A 25,994-nucleotide genomic window follows, 5' to 3' on the forward strand; every position below is an offset into this window, starting at 1 on the left:
CCTGTTACGCATCGATCCCTTTTATTGATCCACAACTGCATAAAATCACGTGAAAATCACACGGGCAAATAAACCAGGAAGAAAAATCCCACGCAGGTTTGTTGTTTGTTTACTAATAAGAAACAAGTGTACAAGAGATTAAATGTTACAATTTATATGTAGATTTTGTCAAAAGAATTCTCTTTTATTTGTGTATGCTAAATTTGGTTAAATGAGGCGAAAAACGCCTTAATGAAAGTCATAATCGAGTACACTCACTTGCATTGACAAAACTCAAACTTACAGTATTTCCTCTGAGTTAAATACCGATAAAATAACTTCAAAATGATTTAATAATAAATCATTTAAGGTATTCTATAAAAATTGATACCAGTTATTGACCAAATGAATGTATTTTTCCCCAGAATTTAGCTACAAATCCCACCAAAGCATCAGTCCATGGACACCCGTCGTAGAGCTCAGGATGTGTTAGAATGTCATCTCTGTGAGGCTTCTGTCCCCCCTATGCACTGTGATATTTGTCACATACATTTGTGTGTGGCCTGTGTGGGTAAACATCTCTTAGATGAATCCTCAGAACACAAAGTGGTGTCAATAAAAAAGCGGGGTCTTAATCCTAAGTGTCCAAAACATTGTACAAAATTATGTGAACTTCATTGTGAACAATGTGACATTCCTATTTGCTTGGCGTGTGTTTCCTCTGGTGAACATTTAGGCCACAAATCAGTTCAAATTTTGAAAACTCTAGAAACCAAGAAGGAAATTTTACAGAGAGATTTACAGGAACTAGAAAAATCCATCTATCCTAAATACCAAGAAATTGCATCGAACATTCTAGTTCAAAAAGCTAATCTGAATGAAAACTCCCTGAAGTTAACAACAGATATCAGCAAATATGGAGAAAATTTCCACAGGGAAATAGATAATGCCATTCAAAAACTGAAATCCGACATGGATGAAATAGATTCCAAAAATCTTGTTATTCTAAATAAGCAGGAAAATGAAATAAAAAGCTGTATATTTGAAATTACACAGAACATTGCTAATCTTACGAAACTACTGAACTCAAATGATGTCAGCCTTGTCTCTGCCTACAAATCTAGGAACGCTGAATTCAAAAGACTACCTCCAAAACTCATAGTTCCCTTACCAATATTCACCCCTCAGGAAATTAACAAAGAACAGATTTATCAGCAGTTTGGTTCTCTACCATCTTTATCTATCAAAATAGAAGAACATGGCTACACAATGGATGCTCCAGGTGCTATGTCTTCTCCCCAGGAAAGACCGCTTCTTGATGAACCACAAGTCATCACAGAAATAAACACCGAGTTTGGAGACTCTCATATGTTAGGCAATATGTCATGTCCGAATGATGACGAAGTGTGGACGTGCGGTAAGGACAGAATCATGAGACTCTACAACCTAGACGGAAAACTAGTAAAGTCAATCCAAACCAAGTCAGGGCAGATACCAGGGGATATAACGGTAACACAAAATGGTGAATTGGTTTACACTGATTACCATGATAGAACGGTGAATATAGAAAAGAATACACAGATACAGACATTGGTCAGATTACGGGGATGGAGACCTCGCCGTGTCTGTAGTACTTCATCTGATGACCTCTTGGTTATAATGGTCAGTGATGATAAGGAACAAGAAAAGGTTGTGCGTTATTCTGGCTCTACAGAGAAACAAGTTATTCAGTTCGACGAGAAAGGACAACCACTTTATTCAGCTGGTTATTGCCCAAAATACATCAGTGAGAACAGGAATCTAGATATCTGTGTAGCTGACTCTACAGCCCATGCAGTAGTGGTGGTGAATCAGGTCGGAAAACTCCGGTTTACTTACATCGGTCCTCCCTCTACTACTAAGAAACAATTTCGACCCTTCGGTATTACTACAGACAGCAAGAGTCGGATCCTGACAGCAGACTTTAACAACAACCGCATCCACATCCTGGATCAGGACGGACAGTTCCTTCGCTATATTGACAACTGTCATTTACACAATCCATGGGGTTTATGTGTAGACACCAGAGATAACCTTTATGTGACTGAATTAAAAACAGCGAAAGTAAAGAAAATCCAATATTACAAGTAATCGAACTGATCATAATGTATGAATCAGACACAACAAGTTATTATATTGCGGATTTTGCATGTATCCAGTTTTTTTTTTATCCCACCCAGTAAATTCAAAATTTAGCAACACCCGAAAAGCAAGTTAATATCAATAATATCCAGTTCAAGCACAACTAGAATATTAAAGCACTAGAAAGATTTTCACAGCAAAATCAATTTTCAAACCATAAACAAAGGGTTGTTGATATTTTTGCTTACATATAAAGTCATTAGTAAGAATATAGTCGTGTCTCATCTGGTATGAATAGTGTTTGTTAACATTTTTTACAGACTGAAGGGTATTTCGTAGAATCAATATGTCTGACCTTTACTACGAATGTTATAATGCGACATATTTTCACCCTTGTTATGATCAATTTTATTCATATTCAGGCTCGCCCCATGTGTATTTGAACATATTAGCCATTTTTTACATTGTGTAACGTTTAGATTGTTAAAGTTTTTCAACCGGTTTCTTAATTGATAGACTGTTTCTTTTGACACAGATATTCATAGTTGTACATTTTTAAGTTTCAAGTGTCCTGTCTAGAGCAATGATGGTGCTGCATGAATCATTATCTTATTCCATACTTCCCTGCAGTCTTCGATACTTTAATTGATCGTATGGGATGTTCGTCATCTTCTAGGGTCCCAAAGCTAGGAAAACAAACACCTAGAATGTGGTATCATCGAATTTTATACAAAATGGAGTTGCTTCTCATTAATTCAAATATTCGCTAGACAGCCTTCAATGTTTCCTCTGTAGTATATTTTAGGTTATATTATTGAATTTAATGAAGCTTAGCTCGAATACCAACAGATTGTACAATATCCAATAATTCTATCAAGATTTATGGAAAATGAGGGTTGTCATCGACGCTTACTATATATATATATATATATATATATATATATATATATATATGTGTGTGTGTGTGTGTGTGTGTGTGTGTGTGTGTGTGTGTGTTCAATGTTGGTTTTTTTGCTTGTCGGAAAAGCCGAAGAAGTTGCGATGTGGGATGTTCGTGTATATGAAGACGTGGCATCCATAGTTACGGGCCGGTAATACCAGAGACAGGTGCTTTATTGAGGAAGCCTGTAGTGTCCGGCTTGCGATATGATCTTTGTGGCAACGCACTTTGAAAAAATTACGCACTTTGAAAGTTTTTTCATGGTGTGTTAAATTTTGGACCAAATCAACGCACTTTTAAAATTTTGTTCAAAGTGCGTAATTTTTCAAAGAGCTTGAACAAAAATGTGCAGTGAGAGCTTGATCAAACAAATCAGTCATTCAAAATCAGATGAACGTGTCTGCAGGTGGATGTTTGAATTGAAATTTAGGAGGAATTTATCGTGTTCAAATCGACATTTATGACGAATATTCCATATGATGATGTGTCTCTGAGACTTCGCATCCAGTTTTAAATAAATTTTGTTTAAATAGTATTAAAACTGATTTATTTCTTTGTACGTGATACATTCTGTTATTCAGAATGTGATATATATATATATATATATATATATATATATATATATATATATATATATATATATATATATATATATATATATATATATATATATATATACACAAAATAAGTCCAATGCTCAAACAACTTTTATCTATAGCGCGTTCGCCCTACCGGGCTCTTCAGAAGATTAATTGAACATATTAGCCATTTTTTGTGGAAGATTGTAAACTATTTGTTTACTGAAGAGCCCGGTAGGGCGAAAGCGCTATAGATAAAAGTTGTTTGAGCATTGGACTTATTTTTTGTGTTTATTCATACCCGGTACCAAGAAAAAGGATTTATTGAATATATATATATTGTAATGGTTTTGTGTGGTAATACTCTGCATTGAATACCAATTTATTTTTCACGTATATTAATTGTCAGTTACATTTACGGTGTTAAGGAATTGCTGTCAGTGGCTTGAGCCGTTTCGGTATTTATAGGCTAAAAGTGATAACACAAATTTGAATACATACTAGTAATATAACTTATTTAATACTTGATATCACCTATTCTAATAGCTGACATCTTCTATTTAACCATCCGAATAGGTAATGTCATCTATATAACTATCCAAATAGGTAATATGACCTATTTGAATAAGTGATATTACTTATTCCAGAAAGTGATATCACAAAAATGTATTTGAATAATTCTTGTTGCCTTTTCTTCCTAAATTGATGAATTGACTTATTCAAATAGGTGGTTTCACTAAATTATTTCAGAAGGTGGTTATCTTTTCAACTGAAATACGTGATAATACTTATCGAATAGGTTATACATGTACTACCTATTTGTTTTAAATACGTAATATCACCTATTCAAATAAATGATATCACTAATTTGAATAGATGGTGTCACTTATTTGAATAGCTGATATCAGTTGATAACAATGCTAAAATACCGAAAGGGTGCCTAATAGCAATCTATATAATTATGCCTAGTTAATATGACCAATAACTTTTTGAAGCTTTATTTTTTTAAGTAGATGTACATATATCATACTCATAAACATAGGTACGGTCCGACAAATACAGCTTGCGTCTTTCAACGTCAACAACTATACAAATACATTCCTCTAGCTCCGGTTCCTTTAAGCGGTGGACAAACGTTTTTCCTCCTCTGTCTACAAACGTTAATTCTCTGTTTCCAACAAACATCCAGCCATTTCCATATCTTTGAATTCCAACGCAAGTGTCTACGTCATTCACCCGCCAGTTTTCCTCCTGAAATTTGTCACAGCAGACGACATATTTTGAATCGCCGTTGAAGAACACTAAATTGTTGTCCTGGTCAAATGCAATATGATCAGGAGCATATCCAAGAGTAGATTTAAAATTGACAGTATTCAACGTGTTAAAATTATGATCTTTGAATTCCAAAGAAGTAAGTTTTGTTAGACACAAAATTACACCATTACTGCAAATATCGTAGTGCATGCCAGTTAAGTCAAATTTGTCCTCAAAACTTAATCTCTTCTCTCGGAACCGATAATAATGAACGGTTGTATTATCCATCACATAGATCCTCTCGCCTTGGAGGCTAGCTAGACAATGGGAACTGTCTTGAACGATTTTACTGGTCACGTGAACGAATTCGTGATCGAAAATTTTTAGTCTGGTGTTAGCAGAATCAAGAATAGCAAAGTATCCAACAGAAAGCAAGGCGATGTCCTTTATTTTCCAAGGTTTGCAATCAGATGATAGAGAGGATGTGTATTTTCCACGGAAGTTAATGAAGGCCGATTTATCTTTGCTATCGTCGCATTTTTTGATATCCGCACAAAAAGGTACCTTTGAGCTAATTGTTTCCATTTTCATGAAATGTGTACTGTGAGCACATCTGCAACCCTGCTATCAATAGAATTAAACCAATGTTAGTTGAAAAATTGTGTGGCACTTTCAAGTTAAAAATATCCGAGCAATTTCGATGCATGGTGAAAATAATAAATTGTGCCTTTAAAAAAGCATACAGATTGAAATTTAAAACGAGAGAGAGAGAGAGAGAGAGAGAGAGAGAGAGAGAGAGAGAGAGAGAGAGAGAGAGAGAGAGAGAGAGAGAGAGAATGAGAATGAGAGAGAGAGAGAGAGAGAGAGAGAGAGAGAGAGAGAGAGAGATATTGTACGTACCTGATCGTCGAGAATTTTGTTCTGACATAAACTACTGTGAACTAAATCGCGTAGAGAGTGAACACGTCCTAGGAAACTGTGAATTATCCGTCCAAATGACAAAACAACTGTCAAGTTTTTTAAATGCATTACCCATTCATTTCACGCACAATGCAAACAACATAAAGGAACGCACATAATCTTATCTTTTCTCTTTGCTCAAAAAAGCAACACAACACAAGCTGTTGAAGTATAACGGTGTTCAATAGATATGGCCATAAGAGGACAGCAAAATAAGTGTTGATTTTAAGTTTAAATATTTTTCTTTTAAAGTGGATTATGTTCATTGTAGAAGTCTCATTATGTTTATCGACCCTCTGTGACTTTTTGTTTTTATAGATGATTTAACTAAGTACGTTTTAAATAGGACTGGGTCAGACTGAGTGTATGTCGAACATTAATCTTGCAAAGCTGATTTATTTATATACACACAATGTTTCCTCGGTATATATAAATTACGCGTGTGCCAAAAGATCTAATTATATAGGCGAAAATGGTTTGATAATTTTTTTTTATATCCAATGTTGAATATTTCTGAGTGAAATACTGAAATTAAACATTGACATTCTTAAAAACACTGTATCATTATCATTATAACTAAAACTTAGATCCGCCACGCTCTCGAATTTTGATAAAGATCTGTATTATTATCTATAATCATATATTAAAGCAGTCTCGTAGCATCGTTTTGTAATATGATGGGGACAGTCTTATTCGAAAGAAAAAGGAAAAGAAAGCAAAACCTAATGTGCCCATCTGCAAGAATCCCAGTCCATCACGGGAGTGGTGGCGCTAAAAGTGTTATTTTAATTTTTAATGTTACTTTGGTTTACTCCCAAAAAGGAGAGAGGGGCAACTTCTTCAAGTTACAAGATTCTATAGGTACATGTACATTGTAAATTTAAGAAAAAAAGTTTAATGAATACTGCGATAAATTATTGCAAACGCTAAAAATTGTGTGGAAAAGTGAGCAAATCAGTTAACATCGTTTATGAAAGGGGTGGGAGACTCGTTCAAAAAATCTTGACAAGCAAAAGGTGTTCACAAACTTCGGGGGGGGGGTATTACTTTCTAGTTCACTTTCATTTTGGAGGGCAACTTCATGGTAAATCAATTTTCTATGTGTACATTTAAGATTTTTTTTTTTACCGCTGCGTGCCTGAAATGTTTCGCACATACTGTGGCCAATTGAATCGGGTTCGGTATACATAAATTATTGGTTTATCGTTATGGACGCGATGTGACATGCCGAATTTTTGTTGTCTAATGAAATAACCAATAAAAGGAAAAGAAATCAGGGAATCTCATTACAGGTATATAAAACTTCAATTTTTTCTATATGAATTAGATAAACAGGTAAAATTATGAATATGTTCTTTAAATTTTGACATTTTTTAACAGATATCTGGGTATCCTGTCGTTATCTCGCTAGCGTTCGTTAGGCCTATTCCCCGTTCAAGAAAGTCGCTGTTGGATTGTAACGCTCCGAAATTTCGCTTAATAAGTCAATACATCCAAAATGTCTATTCCCGAAGGCGTCGACAGAGATTCCATGATGACACAAGCACAGAATATCTGGACCATGCTTGACGAAATGTCTGAGAGAGATCCTCAGGTATTGACTAATATTAATGTTTCTTATGTTTTTTTGGAGTATAGTTTTGTTTAAATGAAACTTAACACTACCATATGATATGCTTTGAATTCAGAAGCCACTATAAGTTGGTAGAATTTGTGAAAGTTTGTGTTTTAAATATATACAGTCAATTCACAGCATGTTTGATATCTTGCACATTATTTTGTAGGCCTATAAAAAGTTCATTGATAAACACATGAAGGAGGGAAAAGAATACATGAAGCCACCAGAACCCCACATGTGTGTCATGACAATGACCACAGTAAGTTTTTCACTTAAACGACTAAAAATAATTTTCATACAGACTGTAAACAAAACAGCATTATGTTCATGTGCATTCGATGAGACTGAGACATATTGACAAACATCTCTTTTGAAGATTGAATCTGAGCTGTAGTTGGGGGGGGGGGGTGTAATTTTGTACGTAATTATATATTTCATCAATTTTTCAGAACACGAAAGGAAGGTATTTTATTAATTTTTGTTCATGGAATAAAGTCCCCGAACCAAAGACTCCAGAGGATGCCATACCAGTCATTGGTACACCAGTACTGCAAGACAAGGATGAAAATGGTATGAAACTTATGACCACAAAGAAATTCTGTTAACCATAATTTTATGATGATTATCTATCTATTGCTGTTTTTGGAATGTTTATAGTAGCACAAAGAATAAAACACACTCAATTTTATGTTAGCTATTGTGTGCTACAAAAAATTTTTGGATTAAAAAAAAAAATAGTTGATACACTAATGCATTGGTACTTGCATTTGAATTCATTAAAAATCAACAATGCACTTGAAATCTTAAAGCATTTAGTAAAATAATTCAATTTAACCATGCCTGTTCATGTAAAATATATTTTTTCATTCACAATTTATAAATGCCATCAATTTTTTAATATATTTTTTTTGCAGGTGATTTTTCATATTCAGGAGTTGCATTCAATCCCAAGATTTTGGAGGAATTTGGAATTGATTGTAAAAACTCGTTAGATCGAAATACTCTCATAAATTTGGCTATTGACTATATTCTTCATCAAAACAAAACTGCTCTTTCTAGAAGCTTTTCAATTTTACCATCTACATCATTATCTAAAGGCAATCTTCAAGTTTTAATGAAGGCATTTCAAGGAAAGAACAAAAATGCAGATGATGAATTTGATGACCATTTGTCAGAGATGGAGAAGACTTTTGGTTTACAAGGACTTGGTGCCAAGGATTCCCTTTTGAACAAGTTAGCAAACTTGTCTACAGAAGAAAGTGTACAGGATAAAAATGCACCAAATATTCAACTACCAGGATTAGGAAAGGAAGAAACCAAGAAACAGAATCTCATTCAGGAAATGAATTCTGGCAATTCAGAACAAGTCTGTGAGACTGAAGAACCTGATTACAAAATGGAAGAAAAGTTTAATGGAGAGGATTTGGAGAAATTGACATTGACAATAAAATTACCTGGGGTCAACAAAGTATCTGAGTGTGAATTGGATATTTCTGAGGTATGACCCCCCCCCCCCCCAAAAAAAAAAACCAACAAAACAAACCCAACAATTATACCACGTATTTTGTTTTAACTCATTCACAATCGCTTCATATAAAATGAAAATATTTTTTCTTTTTACTTACTGTACAAAATGATGTCAATTTTCTGTATTTTCAGGATGACATAGATTTGACTGTGGAGGATCGTTACCATTTAAACCTTTCTTTTCCGTACCTCATTAACGACACGAAAGCATCAGCAAAATTTAACAAGAACAATTCCTCCCTTATTATAACTTTACCAGTGCAGACATGAGGAAGAGACAAGAGTACACCAATGTGTACAAATTTCATTGAATATTTGTCAGTCATTATTATTTTCATCATTTTTTTCCGAATGTTTCAGTTTGTACATGTTTACAAATAAATTAAAAAACTGAGAACACCATTTATTGACCTATTTTTTCCATTCATTCTGTAATCAGTATATATACCCATTTAATGAAATATATACAGCTGAACTTCGATATCTGGAAAACAATGGATATGTCGGAGTGATTTGTAAGTCCCAACCACTTATTTTTCAAGTATTTTACCTTTAATATCTCTAATATCTCAAAGTTTTTAAACAGTCCCATTTAGTTCGAGATAACAAAGTTTGACTGTATAATGTTTTCCTCAATATTTCATTTTTTTTCCATTAGAAAAATACATGATGTGCATGTACTTGTATGATGTCCATGAACAGTTCTTGTGAAAGAAAAAATTGTGTCCAAGCATTTCTCTGTCACTTCATGCTGCATTTGTATATAAATAGAGCAGCATTTATTTGCAATTGAAGAAGAATGAAATGAATACATTTATACTGAAAGTTTCTCTTATTTCACAGGAAAAAAAATAAAACAAAAGGCTCTGAACAAATCTGATGTTTTATTTATGTTCTGTGCAACTATCAACTCGAGGTCAACCATAAAATTAAAGAAAAGAATATATCGTCCTCAGCACTTTAAGGTCTCTTTATAAAGTCAATATGAATCTGTGTGAGGTTTTCACTACACTCTGGCATTAGATCATGCCTTGATCTTAGATGGTACATCAACATCAGTACTTCTTTCAGGACTGTATCCAAATACTCTCTGGTTAAACTCCAGATTATGAGGATTATCCTCAGCAAGTTCAATTTTATCCTCAGGAAGTTCAGTGGTGAAATTTTTCATCTCTATACCTTCAAGTGCAGTAATTTCCACTGCCTTATCTGAAAGAGGAGAAAAGAAAGTTAAAAATATAGGCAAAACTATTAAATGATTTATCTTGTACTTCTGTTTCAAAATAAGAAATAACATTTTGTTTATAAATAAACTAGACCTGAAAATTTTCACCTTTCCAATTTCCATTATCCATATGTTTAAAATTATTGTAAATAACATGCATGATAAATACAATAATTTATAAATATTGTAATATATGCAAAATCCAAAAGACCCAAGTGATGACAAATTTAGCACTTTAAAGATAAAATGAATAGCACATGTACATGTAACAGTTACAATATTAGTATTAACCAAGAGTCATTACTCTTGTAATTAACAAGAGATTGAATTTATCTTGCACTTTGACTCGGGAAGGATACACCCTCTCCAAACTGCACACTAAAGATTTATAATTTTGTACATCTAGAGTGATCTGCCCTTTGATGAAAAGTGAGAGTATTTTCAACCAAGATAAAATAACTGAATTACTTTAATACATGTATATTATATATATACTACGGTATTTGAATGAATTTCCCTATTTGGGGGACCTGATCATTAGTACCTCATTGTCTTGTAATATTTCACATGCCTTTTGTAAAGAATGTACCTTATAGTTACAATCAACATGAGAACAGAAATATGATATCATTTTCAACATTTTAAATAGACCAATTCTCACTTTACAAAAGTTATGTCCCTTTGGCACCATTTTTGGGGAAAAAAAACCCATAGAAAACTCACAACGCATACTTGCCAACCTCCCACATGTGAAAATCTGGTCATGACCAGATTTCGAAAGTAAAAAATCTGGTCATAGCGCGTAAAGACATTCACGACATATTTACCATGCATTTCGTAGGTATATACAATAGAAATATGTGTTAAAACTGATGTGTAATACTTTATTGCAAAGAAGCATTTTAACTAACAGTTGCTGACTTTGAATTTTGTAAAGTGATCTGACACAGAAAATGGTAGGTTGTGTTCAGCTAAAAAAAATGCAAAAATAGTTTCTGCTACATTAACCTTGCTTTTGAACTCTGTAAATGATGGTATGAAAGTTGTAAGTGACTTGGAAGACTTTTGTGTATTAAAAAGCATTTTAGACATGACTTAGTGTTTTTGAATGTTTAGTCAGATCGTTTTGGGCACAAAATCCAATATTCAAATGTGCATTACATAGATCACAAGAACCCTCGTTTTGTACTCGATTACTTTGTTTTACCCATGGGAATTCATTTTCCCAGATATGTTGATAGGTACAAAAATATCATTTTCTTTTTGTTGGTTTTGATTCCGCTGGCCCCGATGAAGACCTTTTCTTATTGGAAGCCATAACACTTAATGATTTAAACCTTCGGTTTGTCAAAACAACTCACAATAACTAGAGGCACTGTGAGCAAGCTCACAACTGATAACCCCTGCTAAGAAAAATCATAACTCATGTATTTTTTCTATTATAGAAAATATTGGATGAATCTATTTCACAGTCCATTTTTTATAAATAACAACTGCTCTATTTCTTGAAACTGTTAATGCTAATATAAGTACACAAACCAATTTCTACTCTTTAAATTCCATTTTAGTTAAAGTTATCTGTTAATAATGCACGAGGACATTTGCATCCTTATGTTAACAAACATGACTTGAATCAAACAAAATACCAAATGTCAAGCAGCCATTTAATATATAAACATTTTGAATTATTGATAAACTGGGCCCGATTTTTTTTAAACAATGACCTTGAACTTCCTCAATTGACCTTGGGTCAAGGTCATGACACACCCTCAGGTTAAAAGCAATCCTGATGTGAATTAAGAACTTCCAAGGTTTCTCCATAAGAAAGATATGGACCGGACAAGAATTTTGCACTTTTTCTGCCAGTGACCTTGACCTTGCCCAAATGACCTTGGTCAAGATCATGACACACCCTTAGGTCATAAGGAATCTTTGTGTGAAGTAACAATTTTCAATGTTTCTCCATTAAAAAGATATGGACCTGACACGCATTTTGCACTTTTTCTGTCGGTCAAGGTCATGACACTACCTTAGGTCATAAGGAATCTTTGTTTGAAGTAACAATTTTCAATGTTTCTCCATTAAAAAGATATGGACCGGACACGAAATTTGCACTTTTTCTGTCAGTGACCTTGCCCTTGCCCTTATGACCTTGGTTCAAGGTCATTACATACCCTTAGGTCATAAGCAATCTTTGTGTGAAGTAAGAACTTCCAATGTTTCTCCATAAGAAAGATATGGACCAGATACGAATTGAACGGACAGACGGACGGACAAGGTGATTCCTATATACCCCCCCAAACTTTGTTTGGGGGGGGGGGGGGGGTATAATCATTAACACTTAATGTGTCTGCATGTTTGTTATAGCCATCGGCATTGTTTACTCAGCTTGGATTCATAACTGGAAGTCAAACGCGCAACGCAATTTACGAACCAAATCGGGAGATTTTCGGGTTGTTCGACAAAAATCAGGTAAAAAGCATGACCCGCTGGGTCATAAAAAATCATCGGGTGAAGGGTCGAAAAATCGGGTGTGACCCGACGAAATCGGGTCAGTTGGCAAGTATGTCACAACAGCCTTTGTAGTTTGGCCTTTGTAGTTTAGTGGCTTGTTATCTGTCATTGAAGTTAAAGTCTGGGTTTTTTGTGTATATTGATTGCCACAGGTTGGGGCGACCCACAGATCTAAGAAATAAATTTAATTCAGACAGATTCCATCACAGGAAGCCCAAATATTTGGTAGCATAAAGAAGGGGAAAATTGTTTTTTCCCCTTTTGATCTTTGAGTTGACAGCGCAAAAGGAAACAACTTTTGTAAACTGTGGATTGGACGCATACAAAAGGTATAAAAGATTCTGGTTTTTTAGCTTGCATATTAATTCAACAAGTTGTATCAATGGGTGAACACTTCCAATGTATTTTTTTCATGTAAAATTACATGTATAACATAGCAAATGTTATTTTATTTTTTAAAGTATGCTCATTGCTGTACTGATTCAGTGACTTTCCAATATGATACAAACCTTCAAATTTGAGTTCTGGTACATTTCTTGAGTTGGCTTCCGTTAAGTTGTACATTTTATAAATTCTGTTTAAGCTATCACTGTAGTTCTGTACCACTTCTGGTGAAGCATCAACCAGCACCTCTCCAGACCTAAAACATCAAATATTTAGTTATATTGACAAATGTACATGCATTGTTTCATATTATTAAGAACAAACTTATTTTCCTTATATCATATACTTTTTTTTTATTCCATATCAAGTAGCAATAATATTTTCTTTTGTTTTTACCATTTTTTAAAAAATTATTTTAGAGTTATCTGCAATGATTTTGATTACTATATAATAACAAGTGTGATGTGTGACAAAATTCCTTCCACTGTAAAATGCTTAAATTGACCCTATTAGGTTGTCTGTGATGATGCAATAGTTAAAATATTAATACCAGTACATGTTTAATATCATAATCATTGATGATTTTGTTTTAATTTCTAACTGAAAGAGGTCTAAACCCATTCTTACTTTAGCTGTTTTTTCTTCTGGGCATATTCTCTAATTTTGGTCACAAACAGCTGCTGGATTGGGTCAGTGGCTTTTTGCTGTGCTTGATAAACTGCCCCTGAGAGGTGAAGGTTTCTAGCTGCAATGTTCCTCCATTGGCATGACCCTTTGGTGACCAATTGTCTGCCAAACATCTTGACCTAAAATTTTATATTGAGAAATGAACACATTTTTTATAAGAGAATCAATATTTGTGGAAATTAACTAATGTGCATTGTCAATTAAGATATATATATTTCAACTGATTATTGAAAATGAGACACAGAGTGAGCGATGAATCTACCAGTGGTAAAAATGACCTAAAGTTACAAGGCTAAATTGATTAACAAAACACAAAACTGGAGTTGGACCATTTCTCGCCAAGTACAATTACTCACCAATGCATTGAAGCATTACAATATTAAGACATAAAATTACGAGTTGGCGAGAATTGGTACTTGGTGAGAATTGGTCTTAGACCAGTAAGAGACCAATCAACTCAGTGGGTAATAATGCAATGAAGAGAACTGTACTTGTTGAGATTTGGCCCTGAACCAGAAGGGTTACAAAAGCTCCTTATGTTGTTAAATTTTACCTGTATTAATGCAGATTTTTGTATTCTTTTGAAGAAAAGATGTCTATTGCAAATGCCAATCTTAGCAATGCACGACCAAATGAATGAATGATGCTTAAAAATGTTGAACAACCTGGAGATTTCTTTTTTGTATCTCTCATAACATTGTATACCGAGCATAGAAAGAATCATAGGTAAACATAAAGAACCTTTATTGACAAGACCTATAACATTTTTTAAGTTTTCTTGGTTTTCTTGTGACAGAGAATCCTCGGACTATCGTCATTTATTTGCATTCCTCTACTGTTACAAAAGTCATAGAAGTGATCAAAGCATATTGTTTATAAAAGAGCAAATGCAGAATTGGTAATGATGAAAAAAGTATTAAAATAAATGCAGAAAAATACTCGACCTACTTCGACTTTTCTATCGAAATCACCTTGCAGACAGATGAAGTAATATTTAGAGTCAAGGTAATACAAAACGAAAACTTAAATATTCCGACCCCGATCCAATAAACACATCAATATGTTCAATCGTTACTTCTCGGCTTTTTCCACTCGCTAAATATTAAAGTACATGTATTTTTTTTTGCGAGCGGGAATGGCTGAGTAGTTCGATTGCAATCTGGTATTGTAATTGGCGCGAATCTCGTAAGAAGGCCTTTTTTGCCAAGAAATTGCTACATATAAAATAAACAAGCTTTAGTTAATCGAGGTCTATATGCTAATTGGTTTAACTAGAATTAAAATAAAGGGACTAGGTATCAAGGTTGTTTTTTTTTTTTTTTTTTTTACACACAAACTGATTTTAAAAGTTCTAAGATATATAAAGAGTGGATGGATAGAGATGTTTCATAGTAAGTTTCATGCGCGGATCCAGAAAATTTTTCCAGGGGGGGTCCGAAGGATAATTGTGTTTGCCAGGGGGGGTCCGAGGCATATTTTCGCGATAATTTTACTATGTAAATTTAATAAATTTTCATTTTCCAGGGGGGGTCGGGACCCCCCCGACCCCCCCCCCTCTAGATCCGCGCATGAGTTTACTTTCGGGAAGAAATAACTTGATTTTCTCACAAAAAATCAAGAATGGAGAGAATAAGTTTAACTGTTGCCATTTTGAAATAAAAAGAAAAGATAAAACGAAGAATAGTTCATGTTTTTCGTTCGTTTGAAAATTGTTAAAATATAGGACCACGGAGAAATGTTAGAATGACGTTGCGAGGAGTTTGTGGTTGCTCCGGATCAATGGATGTAGGCAAGTTTGTTAGCTTAATACCAGGAATGAACAAATGATTTCATTAACTTAATTTTTTTTTTACGTTAATAAAAGATATCCTGGTTTACTTTCTGGTGAAATTTCAGTGATTTATCTTTTTTCTCGAAGGAGTAAGAGTAAATGTCTCAATATTTTCCAGAGAACCCTCGTATGCTGCTAATATCATGCAGAAATTTATACATGCTTGAGGTATTTGTTAAACGCGTTATAGTTTAAAAAACAGAAGACGAAATTTAATTTTATATAAGATGACAAATTCGATCGTGTGCTAACTGTGCGTTGCTTCATGGTTGTATCGGGCGAAATTACATACCATCTGGCATTAGGTTTTATTACGCATTTCAATTCAGTCAACAATTCTTAAAGTGATATTAAATCTAAAACTTAAAAAAAAAAACATCATTAATGCTGCTAAATGGTTCTATTTATTACTATTACATCACCCTCTTAAATTTTGTTAACAAATTTTGTTATGAACTTCATATTTTCCATAGAAATATCGATAAATTGGTCAGGAAAATTACTGGATTGCCTTATATTATAATTAAACTTATACTAAACAGAACCAACGTACGTATTACAACGTACTAAAAAAAATGAAATAAAATCGACCCAAGTTTATATCGCTGTCCATATTAATTGTATTATCAAAATACTTTTGCGGTCTTTGAATTTTCAAATTTTACAATATTTGACCAAAAATATTTTTAAATACTTTTTGGAAAGGTAAAAAAAAAAATTTAATGACTAACAGTATCTTAATCAATGCCCTTACCCATTGTGCTACGCTGTTATGCAATAATTTTGGTTAAAACAAATTAAAATCATATTTTATTGCCTATCTCGATAGAAAGTGCGTCACAATGTCCAAAAGCACCTGGCGTAGAATTCGTTTTGTAAAATTTATTCCCAAATATCATTCAACCTTTCCATTCAGGTCACGTGTTCATAGCAAAAAGGAAGATCCTGCTTTGTCTGCCATTTCCGTTCACAGGAAATTTCCGGTCAAATTTAAGACTAAAACGAAGGTTTTCTTCAAAAAGTGAATGAGGACACATCAATTTCTTTGTAAGTATTGCTTTAGAATAACTTGTATATTCTATTTTGTCCTGTAATACGCAAAGACAATGCGCCCATCTGTGAAGCGCGCGTTCTCGCACATTTCAATGCAGTGGTATCGCAAACAGGATGTTATGCGTGCTTTCTCAGCCGGAAGTTTTGATTACAAAGTTGTCTCTGGAGCAGACATTCATTTCCTCATTGAAAAACAATGAATATATTTTTTGAATTTTTCGATTAAATCTGCAAATGGCAATGGTAACGATAAATACATTTTGGTTTGAAATCCAAGATGTCTGCCGTCGTGACCGAGTTTGGAGTGCACGAAACGAAGCATGAAGTGAAAAACAACAGATATTTTTCTTCGGATGAATTATAAAAGAGCTAACGTTTAAAAAAATTAATGATGATTATTTTGTTATGAATATATTATTTATATGTGAAAATTTTGAAACCTTTATTATATATAAATATATATGAATTGCAATAATACTATACCTTTTAACATTATTTATCATTTTTTTCAAAAGTTCAAAAGTAATCCCATAAAGCATTTTATACTTTAATCAATTTTATTCATATAAGAAGAAATTAGTTTTATATAAACACTAAAGAGATATTTAATTCAAATTTTAACCGATACTATCAAATTTTGGTCTTCTGGCATAAATACACAAATGTTATGAACATTAAGCTACAGAGAAAACCCTGCATTAGTTTAAGCATAAAATATTATCCAAATCGCATATATTGCTTCACATAGGGTTTGTATCCCTGTCCCCTGGCTTACAAAACCACCACTATAAGCTTAAACCACTAGCCATAACAAATAACGAACACCACACTTCCCCCTTCCCACATTTTCCATCCCCATCGTAAGGTTTAAAGTTTTTCCAATAATTGCAGTTGCAGCTTGCATGTTTACAGAAGTTGCATTCCATAAGAAATCTCAAAAGTTAAACAATAAAAAGATCTCTCACACACTCTAAAAACAGATGATACCATTATTTTTATGCACATGAATGATATTTGCCAGGTCCAGGGTCATCCAAGGGTTCACTGGAGACAACAGGATATGGATGCAGCTGTGATAAAAATGAGATATACCAGCATAAATATACACATTCAGTTTTGTTTAATATTTAATTACAGAAATCAATTTTTTAACATGGAGAATGGAGATGATACAATTACAGTTACCATGACTGAAGAGGGCTATCTGTCCATGAGTAAGTTACTTAGTTAGAAGGAGTCATTCTACATTAATTGTAATGTAATGATTTTCTAAAAAGTAGATAACTCATTTAATACATGCATTAGTAAGTCTGGTCTTTCTTATGGAATCTTTTACAATTTTATTTCTTCAAAAACTAAGAAATCTACATGTAATACATGTACATATAGTAAAGATATATAAATCTTTTAAACCAACCGACTGAGGCCTAACAATAAAAATGGTTTGTTTCCGCTTTCATGCTGAAAAAAAGTAGGGTCGGTCGGTCGGAATTTTTTTTTATTTTTTCAAATATTTTCTTTTCCCTTTAATATTGCAGTATCCATGCATGCCGGTTAGATATTGACACTGCTGAATGGTATAAAATGAAAAATACTTTTGATATCATTCCTGACAATTAAGCTGGTCTTAAGAAAACACAAAAATGATATTATATATCAGATACTTCCTCTGCCGACGATGAGAGCATTATTAAAATATACAACATATGGAAACCTACAGCCATTTTGAAACAAAACATTTGAGTTACACTAAGGTGAGAAGAGTAACTGCTTCAAGCGTTTTTGTGACCAAAATTTTGAGTAATTTTTTTCCAAATCGGATAAATAAATGTTTTTCCATCAAAAATCCTTTAAAAAAGTTGAGAGTCGGGAGTAAAAGCTAGGGTCGGTCGGGAAAGCGGAAACAAACAATTTTTTTTCTTAGGCTTGATCAATCCCAATCTACTTCAATAAAAATCAGTGATGACAATCTTGAAATAATTGCACATGTTAAGCCATTACCATAGTAAGTTACCAATATTTGGTCATTGTTTGTTAGTTGAAGTGTTAATAAACTGGATTGTTGATGTACCACTGTTTTAATAATACTTGCAGCGACCACACAAACAGATGAGCAGGATGAGCCAGCAGAGAAGCGACTGCGTCTGGATCCGGACAGCGAGGCAGCACAGGAACTGGTAGCACAAGATGGTGCACAAGACGTGCAAGTGCAGGAGGTCCAGATCGCACAAGACTTTACAAATGAAATACCAGAGTCTGGTGAACAAGTGGTGTCCTCAGAGGGGTAACTTTATTTAATATCATATGGAATGAAATTTGCTGTATGCATAAATACATATTTGTTACAATTGTAAGACACATAGTTCCTGCCTGAAATGAATCATTCGAAATTTGACTATCTGTACTACTTGAAAAAAAAAGAGTAGTTTTAATTAAGGTGTCAAGAGAAAAACATGTTTACTTAATTTCTTCTGTTTTTTGTAGCATTGTTTATGAAGAAGAAAATATTTCACAACATGCAGCTCCATCCTATCAGAATTTGATAATTCAACACATGGACATAGCAGAGCCCTTGTCTACACTAAAGTCACTGCTGGAGCTGAGGCTACAGTGTACACTCAGTGACCATCAGTTCTACCTTCAGGACACAATAGAGGTACAGTTTATAGCAGACCACTTGCATATCATTGTAGTCTTTTCGCATAAGACAAACAGTCACTTGATACAGAGAGTCACGTTAGCAGTGTAGACTGTATGTATTAATCTATTTCACCCAGAGTTTCAATGTATTAAGAAGATTTATGGCATTTTGAGAGCATCAATTTTTAGGTGTGTTGCTACTTTGAAAAGTATTTATACCCTACACAGTATCTTCTGTTTTATTCTAAATCTGTTCTTACTATTATTCTACAGTTGGACACCAGTAAGAGCTTGGTGGAGCAATGTGTTCAAGGAGAGGGAATGGTACAGATCAACCTGGAAGTCAAATCTCAGCCAGGTAATCAAATCATTTTCATGAAAAGCCCTCCCCCTGTGTATCTATGAAATAATAAGATAAACCAAAATAGGAAATGTTGAAGGTGTTCAATATTTATCTTCAAATTTTCAGGTGTTAAACCCAAGATAAACATTGTTGACATATTGAAGCCAGCAGATGAAGTGGAAGCTCAGCAGATAGAACAAGGTATGTGTCACAAAGGAAGTAAATACAGATCACACAGCGATGACTAAACAATGGATTTACTGAGCTGTGTTGTGCTTTTTTTACTTTCAGCTGTTTACTATCAATCAAAATAATCTCTCAAGTTGAGCAACTTTTCATTAAAAAATACAAATATTTGAAGTTTGCATTTCCTTCCCAATGTTTAAAATCATGTGGAAGGATCACTTGAAACATATAACATGCCTGTTTTTCTTAGCATAGACAATGGTGACTGCAATCACCACTTGGTTTGAGTGGAAGTACTTTGACCACTTGTTCTAAACATAACATTGCATAATGTACACCCTCTGTGTTATGGTTTTGACATTCCATCCATTTAGAGACAGTCCCTGTACCTCAGCCAGCTCCAGCAACACACACCAAAACTCAACAGAAAGTGGTCATTCCTCTCCCTGAGGAGTCAGAGAATGTCACACGATGGATTGTTGATCAGCACTTCAGACGAGAACAGGATCGACTCAAAATACCCTTCGGTGAGAACAAGGATGCACATGAAAGATGCATTAAGATTTCCCATAAAATTTGATCTTCTGGACTTCTGGTATATCGTTATTTAATGAAAGTTAGAGTATTTTTTTTACAAAAAAAGCCACTATAATCAAGTTTGACTATTCATTTGATTTATAACTATTTAAAGTAAATAATTTTTTATAGATTTGCCACTGTGAGTTAATCATTTATTTCATTTTCAGTGCACACAACATTTGATTATTGATATGTGGTGACTCATTATTTTATCTTCCCATGTCGTTTAGATCCTGTCCAGTGGAATGAGATACATGTTAAACACTGGATAGACTGGGCCATCAAAGAATTCAAACTCGTCGGGGTCAATCCAAACAACTTCAAAATCTCGGGGAAACAGCTGTGTGAATTAACTCACCCCGAGTTTGTGAAGCTGATTCCTAACGACAAGGGAGACATCTTCTGGACCCACTTGGAACTCCTTAGGAAGTGTAAATTTGTGGGTAAGACTCTCAAAAGTCCAAATAAGCTGTTTCATTCAGAGTTTTAGTATGCAGGTAAAAAATACTGATCATTTATTAGAGGAATTTTTTTTTGGTGTAATTGAATCTGTTTTGATTGATTCCTCTGTTTTGTTTGTAGCTGTAATGCAGACACCAACTCCTCATGCTATTACAACTATCACAGTCTCAACTTCAGGACAAGATGGTGAGAATACCAAGTGAATTGCATTTAGAATAAACTATGTACCCCCAAGAGTATAGACTAGCTACCTTCTGGGTTCAGTAGTAGGTTGTGGGTTCAGTTGTAGGCTGTTTGAGGCATAAAATAATAAACTAATTAAATTTGAATAAAATATAGTACAGAAAAAAGTGATTGATATCTCAAAATATTCTACAATAAAATCCATTTGATGAATTTTGAAATTAAGAAATAATTAAATGTAAAAAGCACATGTGTTTTTGTTTTTTAGGTAGAGCTAAGCAGTACAAACAGAATCGTCCAAGATCTCCCAGAATTACAGGGGATGAGAGGTTGTCACCAGGAAATAGAACAGGTAAATGAGCTTAAATTAAGTCAGTCACAAATAGTCTGTATGGTATACACAATGCATGTAGCACTTCCTAGGAAATAGCTCAGGGAAATGAATTTTAAAACAGAAAACACAATAATAATATTAATATGTCCCCACAGTGGTGCACTTTAATTAAAAAAAAAACTATACAATTTAAAAATAGTCTTGTATGTGTCATAACTTTGTACACTGTAATTCACAACATCACAAATATTTTTATTTAAGCTGGCTATATATTAACTGATCCAATACTTGTTTTCCTTTTTGCTAATCGATAGGAAACAATGGTCAGATACAGCTGTGGCAGTTCCTGCTGGATTTACTGACTGACAAGGACTGTAGGGAGGTGATTCAGTGGATAGGAGAGGAGGGAGAGTTCAAACTGAACAACCCCGAAATGGTGGCTCAGATGTGGGGACAGAGGAAAAACAAGCCCACCATGAACTACGAGAAACTCAGCAGGGCACTGCGATACTACTACGATGGAGACATGATTGCGAAGGTTAGAATTACGCATTAATCTTATGTTCTGTAGAAGCAGAAATGTTTTAAAAATTTTGGTAACATTATTTCTTTGAAACCATTTTATATCATGGTCACAAGTCCCGTAAAAAAAATTTATTTATTATCATATATTACCGGTAAGTATAATTATTTAGAATAACTAAATAAAATCCCTGCCAAACCATTTTAGATCACAAATCAAAGATGTTTTATCTCCTCAAACAGTTCTGCTTTAGAAGTATGCATTTTTCTGACTGATCATTTACACTTTTAAATCCAAGAACAAGAAGAAGATAGGGAATTTGATATGTAATACAGAACTTTTATCAATGAATTATTCAATGTGAGAGGCTAACCAATACTACCATTATTCTTGATAAAGATACCTGTAAATTATATGTAAAAATGTAATAAAATTTGTAAATAAAAAAGAAACTATTTCCTTTACTGAGATTTCATTTTAATATATATTTTAATATTTTCTTTCAGGTGCATGGAAAGAGATTTGTGTACAAATTTGTGTGTGACTTGAAAATGTTATTAGGGTACTCAGCCGGTGAGCTCAATAGACTCGTTACTCACTGTGCAGAGCGAAAACTCCAGAGGGTGCGAGAGTCGCTGCGCCCCGGAGTCACAAAGAGGCTGGATCATCATAAGCCGACCATTCTCACAACGACACAGGTGGTACAGACAATGGAATAGATTCCACAAAGGGATTTATCTGTGATTGCTGCATATTTATCTCCATCAGGGTTGACCAAAACTATTATATATATGCAACATTATTATCACATTTGTTGAATTTACAAAAGTCTAAGTAATTTTTTTTTTCATTTGTTTGTACCAAATATTTTTTTCCATCCTGGTTCACGACAAAAGTGCCTACGGTAATTCTTTTATACATGAACTGTTCACTGGTGTTCATTTCCATGGAAGCTTTATTGATTTTTATTTGAATTCTGTGCATCATTTGAAGTTTTGCTTTTGAATACCATGTAAATTTTCTTAAATTTTTGTGTGTCCAATTTTGGTTGTTAACCTAAAAAAATTACATATTTTGATAAATTGAAAATTAAACGTTTGTTTATACTTGTATCATTAGCAGTAACACTTTATGTTAAATTCTAATTTTTGTTTTGGCATGCATTTCTACCCTGTTGGAAGATGTTTGAATTCATATGTTTTATTATGTATCTCATCTGAGTTCTTTGCTCAAAATGACTTGATTAAAACTTTGTGTGTTGATATTTTTTATAATTATCATAACATGTATGAGACTTGTTTATTTTAATTTGTAAATAATCATCAAGCATTTTATTGAATGTACATAGATCCGACCCATCATTTACATTGTGCGATAGTGGTTTCGGTTGCCCTTCATTACACTTTTTGTACTATTATGATGTGATGTATCATCACATTTAAATTGATGTCACCACACATTTCACTTCTCTACCAAAGCATCCAGAAAGTAACACATTCAAAATTTAAATGTTTTAAGTTTTTTGTTGATATCCTCATTCCAGTTTTATTTATTTTTCAATCAATCAACATTTTTATGTTCTCAAAGTAGCCTTGCAAGGAGAAGTTCCGAATCAGATTATTTTCCCTTAAAATAATTAACTTATGACTGAATAATGATGTACAGTATATATTTGCCTCTGTTTCTCAAATTTAAGCTTTAAAAGCATCACTGTAGCACTGATAAATTGTTTGATTTTTATTTTTGGAGGTTTTTTTTTTCTTTGGTATAAAAGCTAAAAAATAATGCTGTGACTTTATTTGAAAGACTTTTATCCCTTCAATAATTCTTTAAATTTTGGATCTACCTCAATTACCTGTGGTAAAGAAGTATTCATTGATGAAAAAGATACATAAGTCATTCATTATCTGTGAATGTAATGATGCACAGTAGGTTATTTATTCGGTGCAAATACATATACTTACATTGTATATTGAGTTATCTACCTTGTATCATCATTGCTTTGAAATTTGTGTATGTTTTCCTTAAGTACTTGAATCAGTGCTGGGATTTTTTATATACTGTAACTCATATGATTATATGCTATATGGAAAAGCATCTACAGAAATGTGCCCTGTTCTAATTTACAAACTGGTGTAATTATTTAAATTGGATGGAGAAAGAAAGGGGGTGTAAAATGGGTTGTCCATATTCTTCACTTAAACTGTGATGTCTATTCTCTCTCTCTCTCTCTTTGGTTTCATATTTTCAGACAGCAACTCCATTCAGAGAGAGAGAAACTTGTTGTTCTGTATTAACTGTAAGGTGTATATACATGTACATAATGTTATATTTTATAATCATTTTTTTTTCACGTCAGTACCATATATTTTACACTTTATTTGCAGTTGTAAATAGAAACGATCAAAGAAAAAAAAAAACATTAAAAATTAAAAAATTGTAATATGAACTATGTTTTATTTGTTTTAATTGTTAGAACCTTAGAACCATATCAAGTATATTCCTTACGAGAACACAACACATTGTCAAAATGTCTAGATTGTTTAATCAGCAAGGTTACTGGATTAACCCTACATCATATATCCTCTGATTAGATCCCTGGATATATGGATCAATATATCCCTTGGTAGTATCCACCGGATCCGCCTTGGTAGTATCCACTGGATCCGGACTGGTAGCCGATGCTGGAAATAGCGTCATTCAGTCCGACAGAGGGGGCATATCCTACACTGGACCAGCTGGATCCAACAGAAGGAGCGTATCCAGAACTGGCATATCCGAGACTGGACACTCCCTGGTTATATCCATATGGATATCCTGAGGACATTCCTCCGTAATTGTATCCTTGATCATAGTAGGATGGCGTGTTCCACATTCCATCTGAAAAATATCACCATTAAAGCAATGTCTGGAGAAGTAACTGTCTTAAACTTGTAAATGTACATGAGTAGAGTATAATGTACTTACAACTACCGCCCATCATAGCTTTCTTTCCGTATCCTCGGTAATGCATGGGGCGTTTTCCATAACCGCCTGCGTGACAGAGAGCCACAATAGCACAGACCAAAAACAGAACAAAGTTGAATCGCATCATCTGCAACAAAACAGAAGAATAGTTCTAAGCATATAAAATTACAATGTGCTTTTACAGAAAGCGTAAAGTACTCGGAATCGCCTAAAAACCAAACCGAAAATTTATCAATATAGAGCGTGTGTTGCTACTACTCACCTTCACAGTGGTTTATGCTTGGTCCATCCTGATCTCCCCATTATATACCCGTGGGTACACGTAACATGCATGTTTGGAGGCCGTGACCTTTCACTTCATCTCCCTGACCAGCCGCAGGGGTGACCCAGATCTGACCCTGTAAGTTATGTACTCTTTTTTTGCATTTTCTACCTGATTACTACAAAATATTGGTAATGACCTTGTATGTTACGTGAACGCTAACGTGCAGAAGAACTGAAGATACCTTCAAGATATATTGTATTATAATAATACGGGTAATCCACGAGGCAGTACACAACGTCGGGGGATGCACAGATTACAGCGCGTGCGGTAGAACAGGTTTGATAATTCGATTACTGAAGTACATGAATGTATTATTTATGCATGTATAACAGTGTCATGACCGTACATTGGAAGAAGGGGACTAAAATGATAACTGTTCTGCGAGACCATGAAATGCAGTGTGTAATATTCTCTTTTGAGAAGTGGACAGGCATATAGCCTACATCCACGGATGTAGGCTATGCCTGTCCCGTGGATGTAGGCTATGCCTGTCCACTTCTCAAAAGAAAATACAGTGTGTAACTGAAAACATCATAGTCCATCATCGCTTGCCTTACTTTGAGAAGAGTTCCTCTCATCCCCGTCCTCCTCCTCTGCAGTTAAAACATCTCAACTCTCTATCACCCCTCCCTCTGCGGCTATCTCATTTAAACATATATAATTCTCTCTCTCTCTCTCTCTCTCTCTCTCTCTCTCTCTCTCTCTCTCTCTCTCTCTCTCTCTCTCTCTCTCCCAAATCTAGTAATATATGTATTGACTGTCTAGTAAGAAGAAAAATAAA

At 34.0% G+C, this 25,994-nt stretch overlaps 6 protein-coding genes across 9 annotated transcripts; 3 read left to right on the forward strand and 3 right to left on the reverse strand.

The window, feature by feature from the left end:
- Positions 1-408: 408 nt before the first annotated feature.
- LOC128155860 (tripartite motif-containing protein 3-like) lies at positions 409-2,387 on the forward strand. Its single transcript, XM_052817738.1, has one exon. The coding sequence runs from the start codon at positions 439-441 to the stop codon at positions 2,107-2,109; it is 1,671 nt and encodes a 556-aa protein (XP_052673698.1). The 5' UTR covers positions 409-438; the 3' UTR covers positions 2,110-2,387.
- Positions 2,388-4,608: 2,221 nt separating this feature from the next.
- Positions 4,609-6,029, reverse strand: LOC128156482 (uncharacterized). 2 transcript variants are annotated; one of them, XM_052818652.1, is made up of 2 exons: positions 5,773-6,029; positions 4,609-5,493 (listed from the first exon to the last, which is right to left on the reverse strand). In XM_052818652.1, the coding sequence occupies exons 1-2, from the start codon at positions 5,899-5,901 to the stop codon at positions 4,624-4,626; spliced, it is 999 nt and encodes a 332-aa protein (XP_052674612.1). In that variant the 5' UTR covers positions 5,902-6,029; the 3' UTR covers positions 4,609-4,623. The 2 variants fall into 2 exon arrangements, with proteins under 2 accessions (XP_052674612.1, XP_052674610.1); XM_052818650.1 differs by having other exon boundaries at positions 4,609-5,496.
- Positions 6,030-7,030: 1,001 nt separating this feature from the next.
- Positions 7,031-9,702, forward strand: LOC128156814 (PIH1 domain-containing protein 2-like). The gene is made up of 6 exons (XM_052819115.1): positions 7,031-7,124; positions 7,213-7,426; positions 7,617-7,709; positions 7,900-8,020; positions 8,365-8,948; positions 9,110-9,702. The coding sequence occupies exons 2-6, from the start codon at positions 7,331-7,333 to the stop codon at positions 9,245-9,247; spliced, it is 1,032 nt and encodes a 343-aa protein (XP_052675075.1). The 5' UTR covers positions 7,031-7,124; positions 7,213-7,330; the 3' UTR covers positions 9,248-9,702.
- Positions 9,703-9,842: 140 nt separating this feature from the next.
- Positions 9,843-14,887, reverse strand: LOC128156815 (ATP synthase-coupling factor 6, mitochondrial-like). Of its 2 annotated transcripts, none has more exons than XM_052819116.1 (4): positions 14,736-14,887; positions 13,728-13,906; positions 13,226-13,356; positions 9,843-10,186 (listed from the first exon to the last, which is right to left on the reverse strand). In XM_052819116.1, the coding sequence occupies exons 2-4, from the start codon at positions 13,898-13,900 to the stop codon at positions 10,002-10,004; spliced, it is 489 nt and encodes a 162-aa protein (XP_052675076.1). In that variant the 5' UTR covers positions 13,901-13,906; positions 14,736-14,887; the 3' UTR covers positions 9,843-10,001. The 2 variants fall into 2 exon arrangements, with proteins under 2 accessions (XP_052675076.1, XP_052675077.1); XM_052819117.1 differs by having other exon boundaries at positions 14,732-14,779.
- Positions 14,888-16,511: 1,624 nt separating this feature from the next.
- Positions 16,512-24,370, forward strand: LOC128155612 (GA-binding protein alpha chain-like). Of its 2 annotated transcripts, none has more exons than XM_052817410.1 (12): positions 16,512-16,665; positions 17,809-17,885; positions 18,766-18,955; positions 19,156-19,327; positions 19,585-19,669; positions 19,781-19,855; positions 20,215-20,367; positions 20,650-20,862; positions 21,002-21,067; positions 21,333-21,416; positions 21,713-21,936; positions 22,428-24,370. In XM_052817410.1, exons 2-12 carry the CDS (start codon positions 17,825-17,827, stop codon positions 22,638-22,640), a joined length of 1,536 nt encoding a protein of 511 aa, XP_052673370.1. In that variant the 5' UTR covers positions 16,512-16,665; positions 17,809-17,824; the 3' UTR covers positions 22,641-24,370. The 2 variants fall into 2 exon arrangements, with proteins under 2 accessions (XP_052673370.1, XP_052673369.1); XM_052817409.1 differs by lacking the exon at positions 16,512-16,665 and adding an exon at positions 16,779-16,996.
- LOC128155613 (keratin-associated protein 19-2-like) lies at positions 24,359-25,046 on the reverse strand. Its single transcript, XM_052817412.1, has 2 exons — positions 24,889-25,046; positions 24,359-24,801 (listed from the first exon to the last, which is right to left on the reverse strand). The coding sequence occupies exons 1-2, from the start codon at positions 25,013-25,015 to the stop codon at positions 24,533-24,535; spliced, it is 396 nt and encodes a 131-aa protein (XP_052673372.1). The 5' UTR covers positions 25,016-25,046; the 3' UTR covers positions 24,359-24,532.
- Between the last annotated feature and the right edge of the window lie 948 nt (positions 25,047-25,994).

This window comes from Crassostrea angulata, chromosome 7 (genome assembly GCF_025612915.1).
Source record: "Crassostrea angulata isolate pt1a10 chromosome 7, ASM2561291v2, whole genome shotgun sequence".
Lineage (NCBI taxonomy): Eukaryota > Metazoa > Mollusca > Bivalvia > Ostreida > Ostreidae > Magallana > Magallana angulata.

Bases quoted from the DNA above. Each gene is read 5' to 3' on its own strand.
- LOC128156814 (XM_052819115.1), top strand. From the start codon at position 7,331: ATGTCTATTCCCGAAGGCGTCGACAGAGATTCCATGATGACACAAGCA. The intron at 8,021-8,364 runs GTATGAAACTTA...TTTTTTTTGCAG, and splicing joins GCAAGACAAGGATGAAAATG to GTGATTTTTCATATTCAGGA. The intron at 8,949-9,109 runs GTATGACCCCCC...CTGTATTTTCAG, and splicing joins GTGAATTGGATATTTCTGAG to GATGACATAGATTTGACTGT.
- LOC128155860 (XM_052817738.1), top strand. From the start codon at position 439: ATGGACACCCGTCGTAGAGCTCAGGATGTGTTAGAATGTCATCTCTGT.
- LOC128155613 (XM_052817412.1), bottom strand. From the start codon at position 25,015: ATGATGCGATTCAACTTTGTTCTGTTTTTGGTCTGTGCTATTGTGGCT. The intron at 24,802-24,888 runs GTAAGTACATTA...GATATTTTTCAG, and splicing joins AGCTATGATGGGCGGTAGTT to ATGGAATGTGGAACACGCCA.
- LOC128155612 (XM_052817409.1), top strand. The intron at 17,886-18,765 runs GTAAGTTACTTA...TAATACTTGCAG, and splicing joins AGAGGGCTATCTGTCCATGA to CGACCACACAAACAGATGAG. The intron at 18,956-19,155 runs GTAACTTTATTT...TGTTTTTTGTAG, and splicing joins CAAGTGGTGTCCTCAGAGGG to CATTGTTTATGAAGAAGAAA.
- LOC128156815 (XM_052819116.1), bottom strand. From the start codon at position 13,900: ATGTTTGGCAGACAATTGGTCACCAAAGGGTCATGCCAATGGAGGAAC. The intron at 13,357-13,727 runs GTAAGAATGGGT...TTGATGTTTTAG, and splicing joins CAGAAGAAAAAACAGCTAAA to GTCTGGAGAGGTGCTGGTTG. The intron at 10,187-13,225 runs GTTTGTATCATA...CTCCTCTTTCAG, and splicing joins ACCAGAACTCAAATTTGAAG to ATAAGGCAGTGGAAATTACT.
- LOC128156482 (XM_052818650.1), bottom strand. From the start codon at position 5,901: ATGCATTTAAAAAACTTGACAGTTGTTTTGTCATTTGGACGGATAATT. The intron at 5,497-5,772 runs GTACGTACAATA...TTCTATTGATAG, and splicing joins ACAAAATTCTCGACGATCAG to CAGGGTTGCAGATGTGCTCA.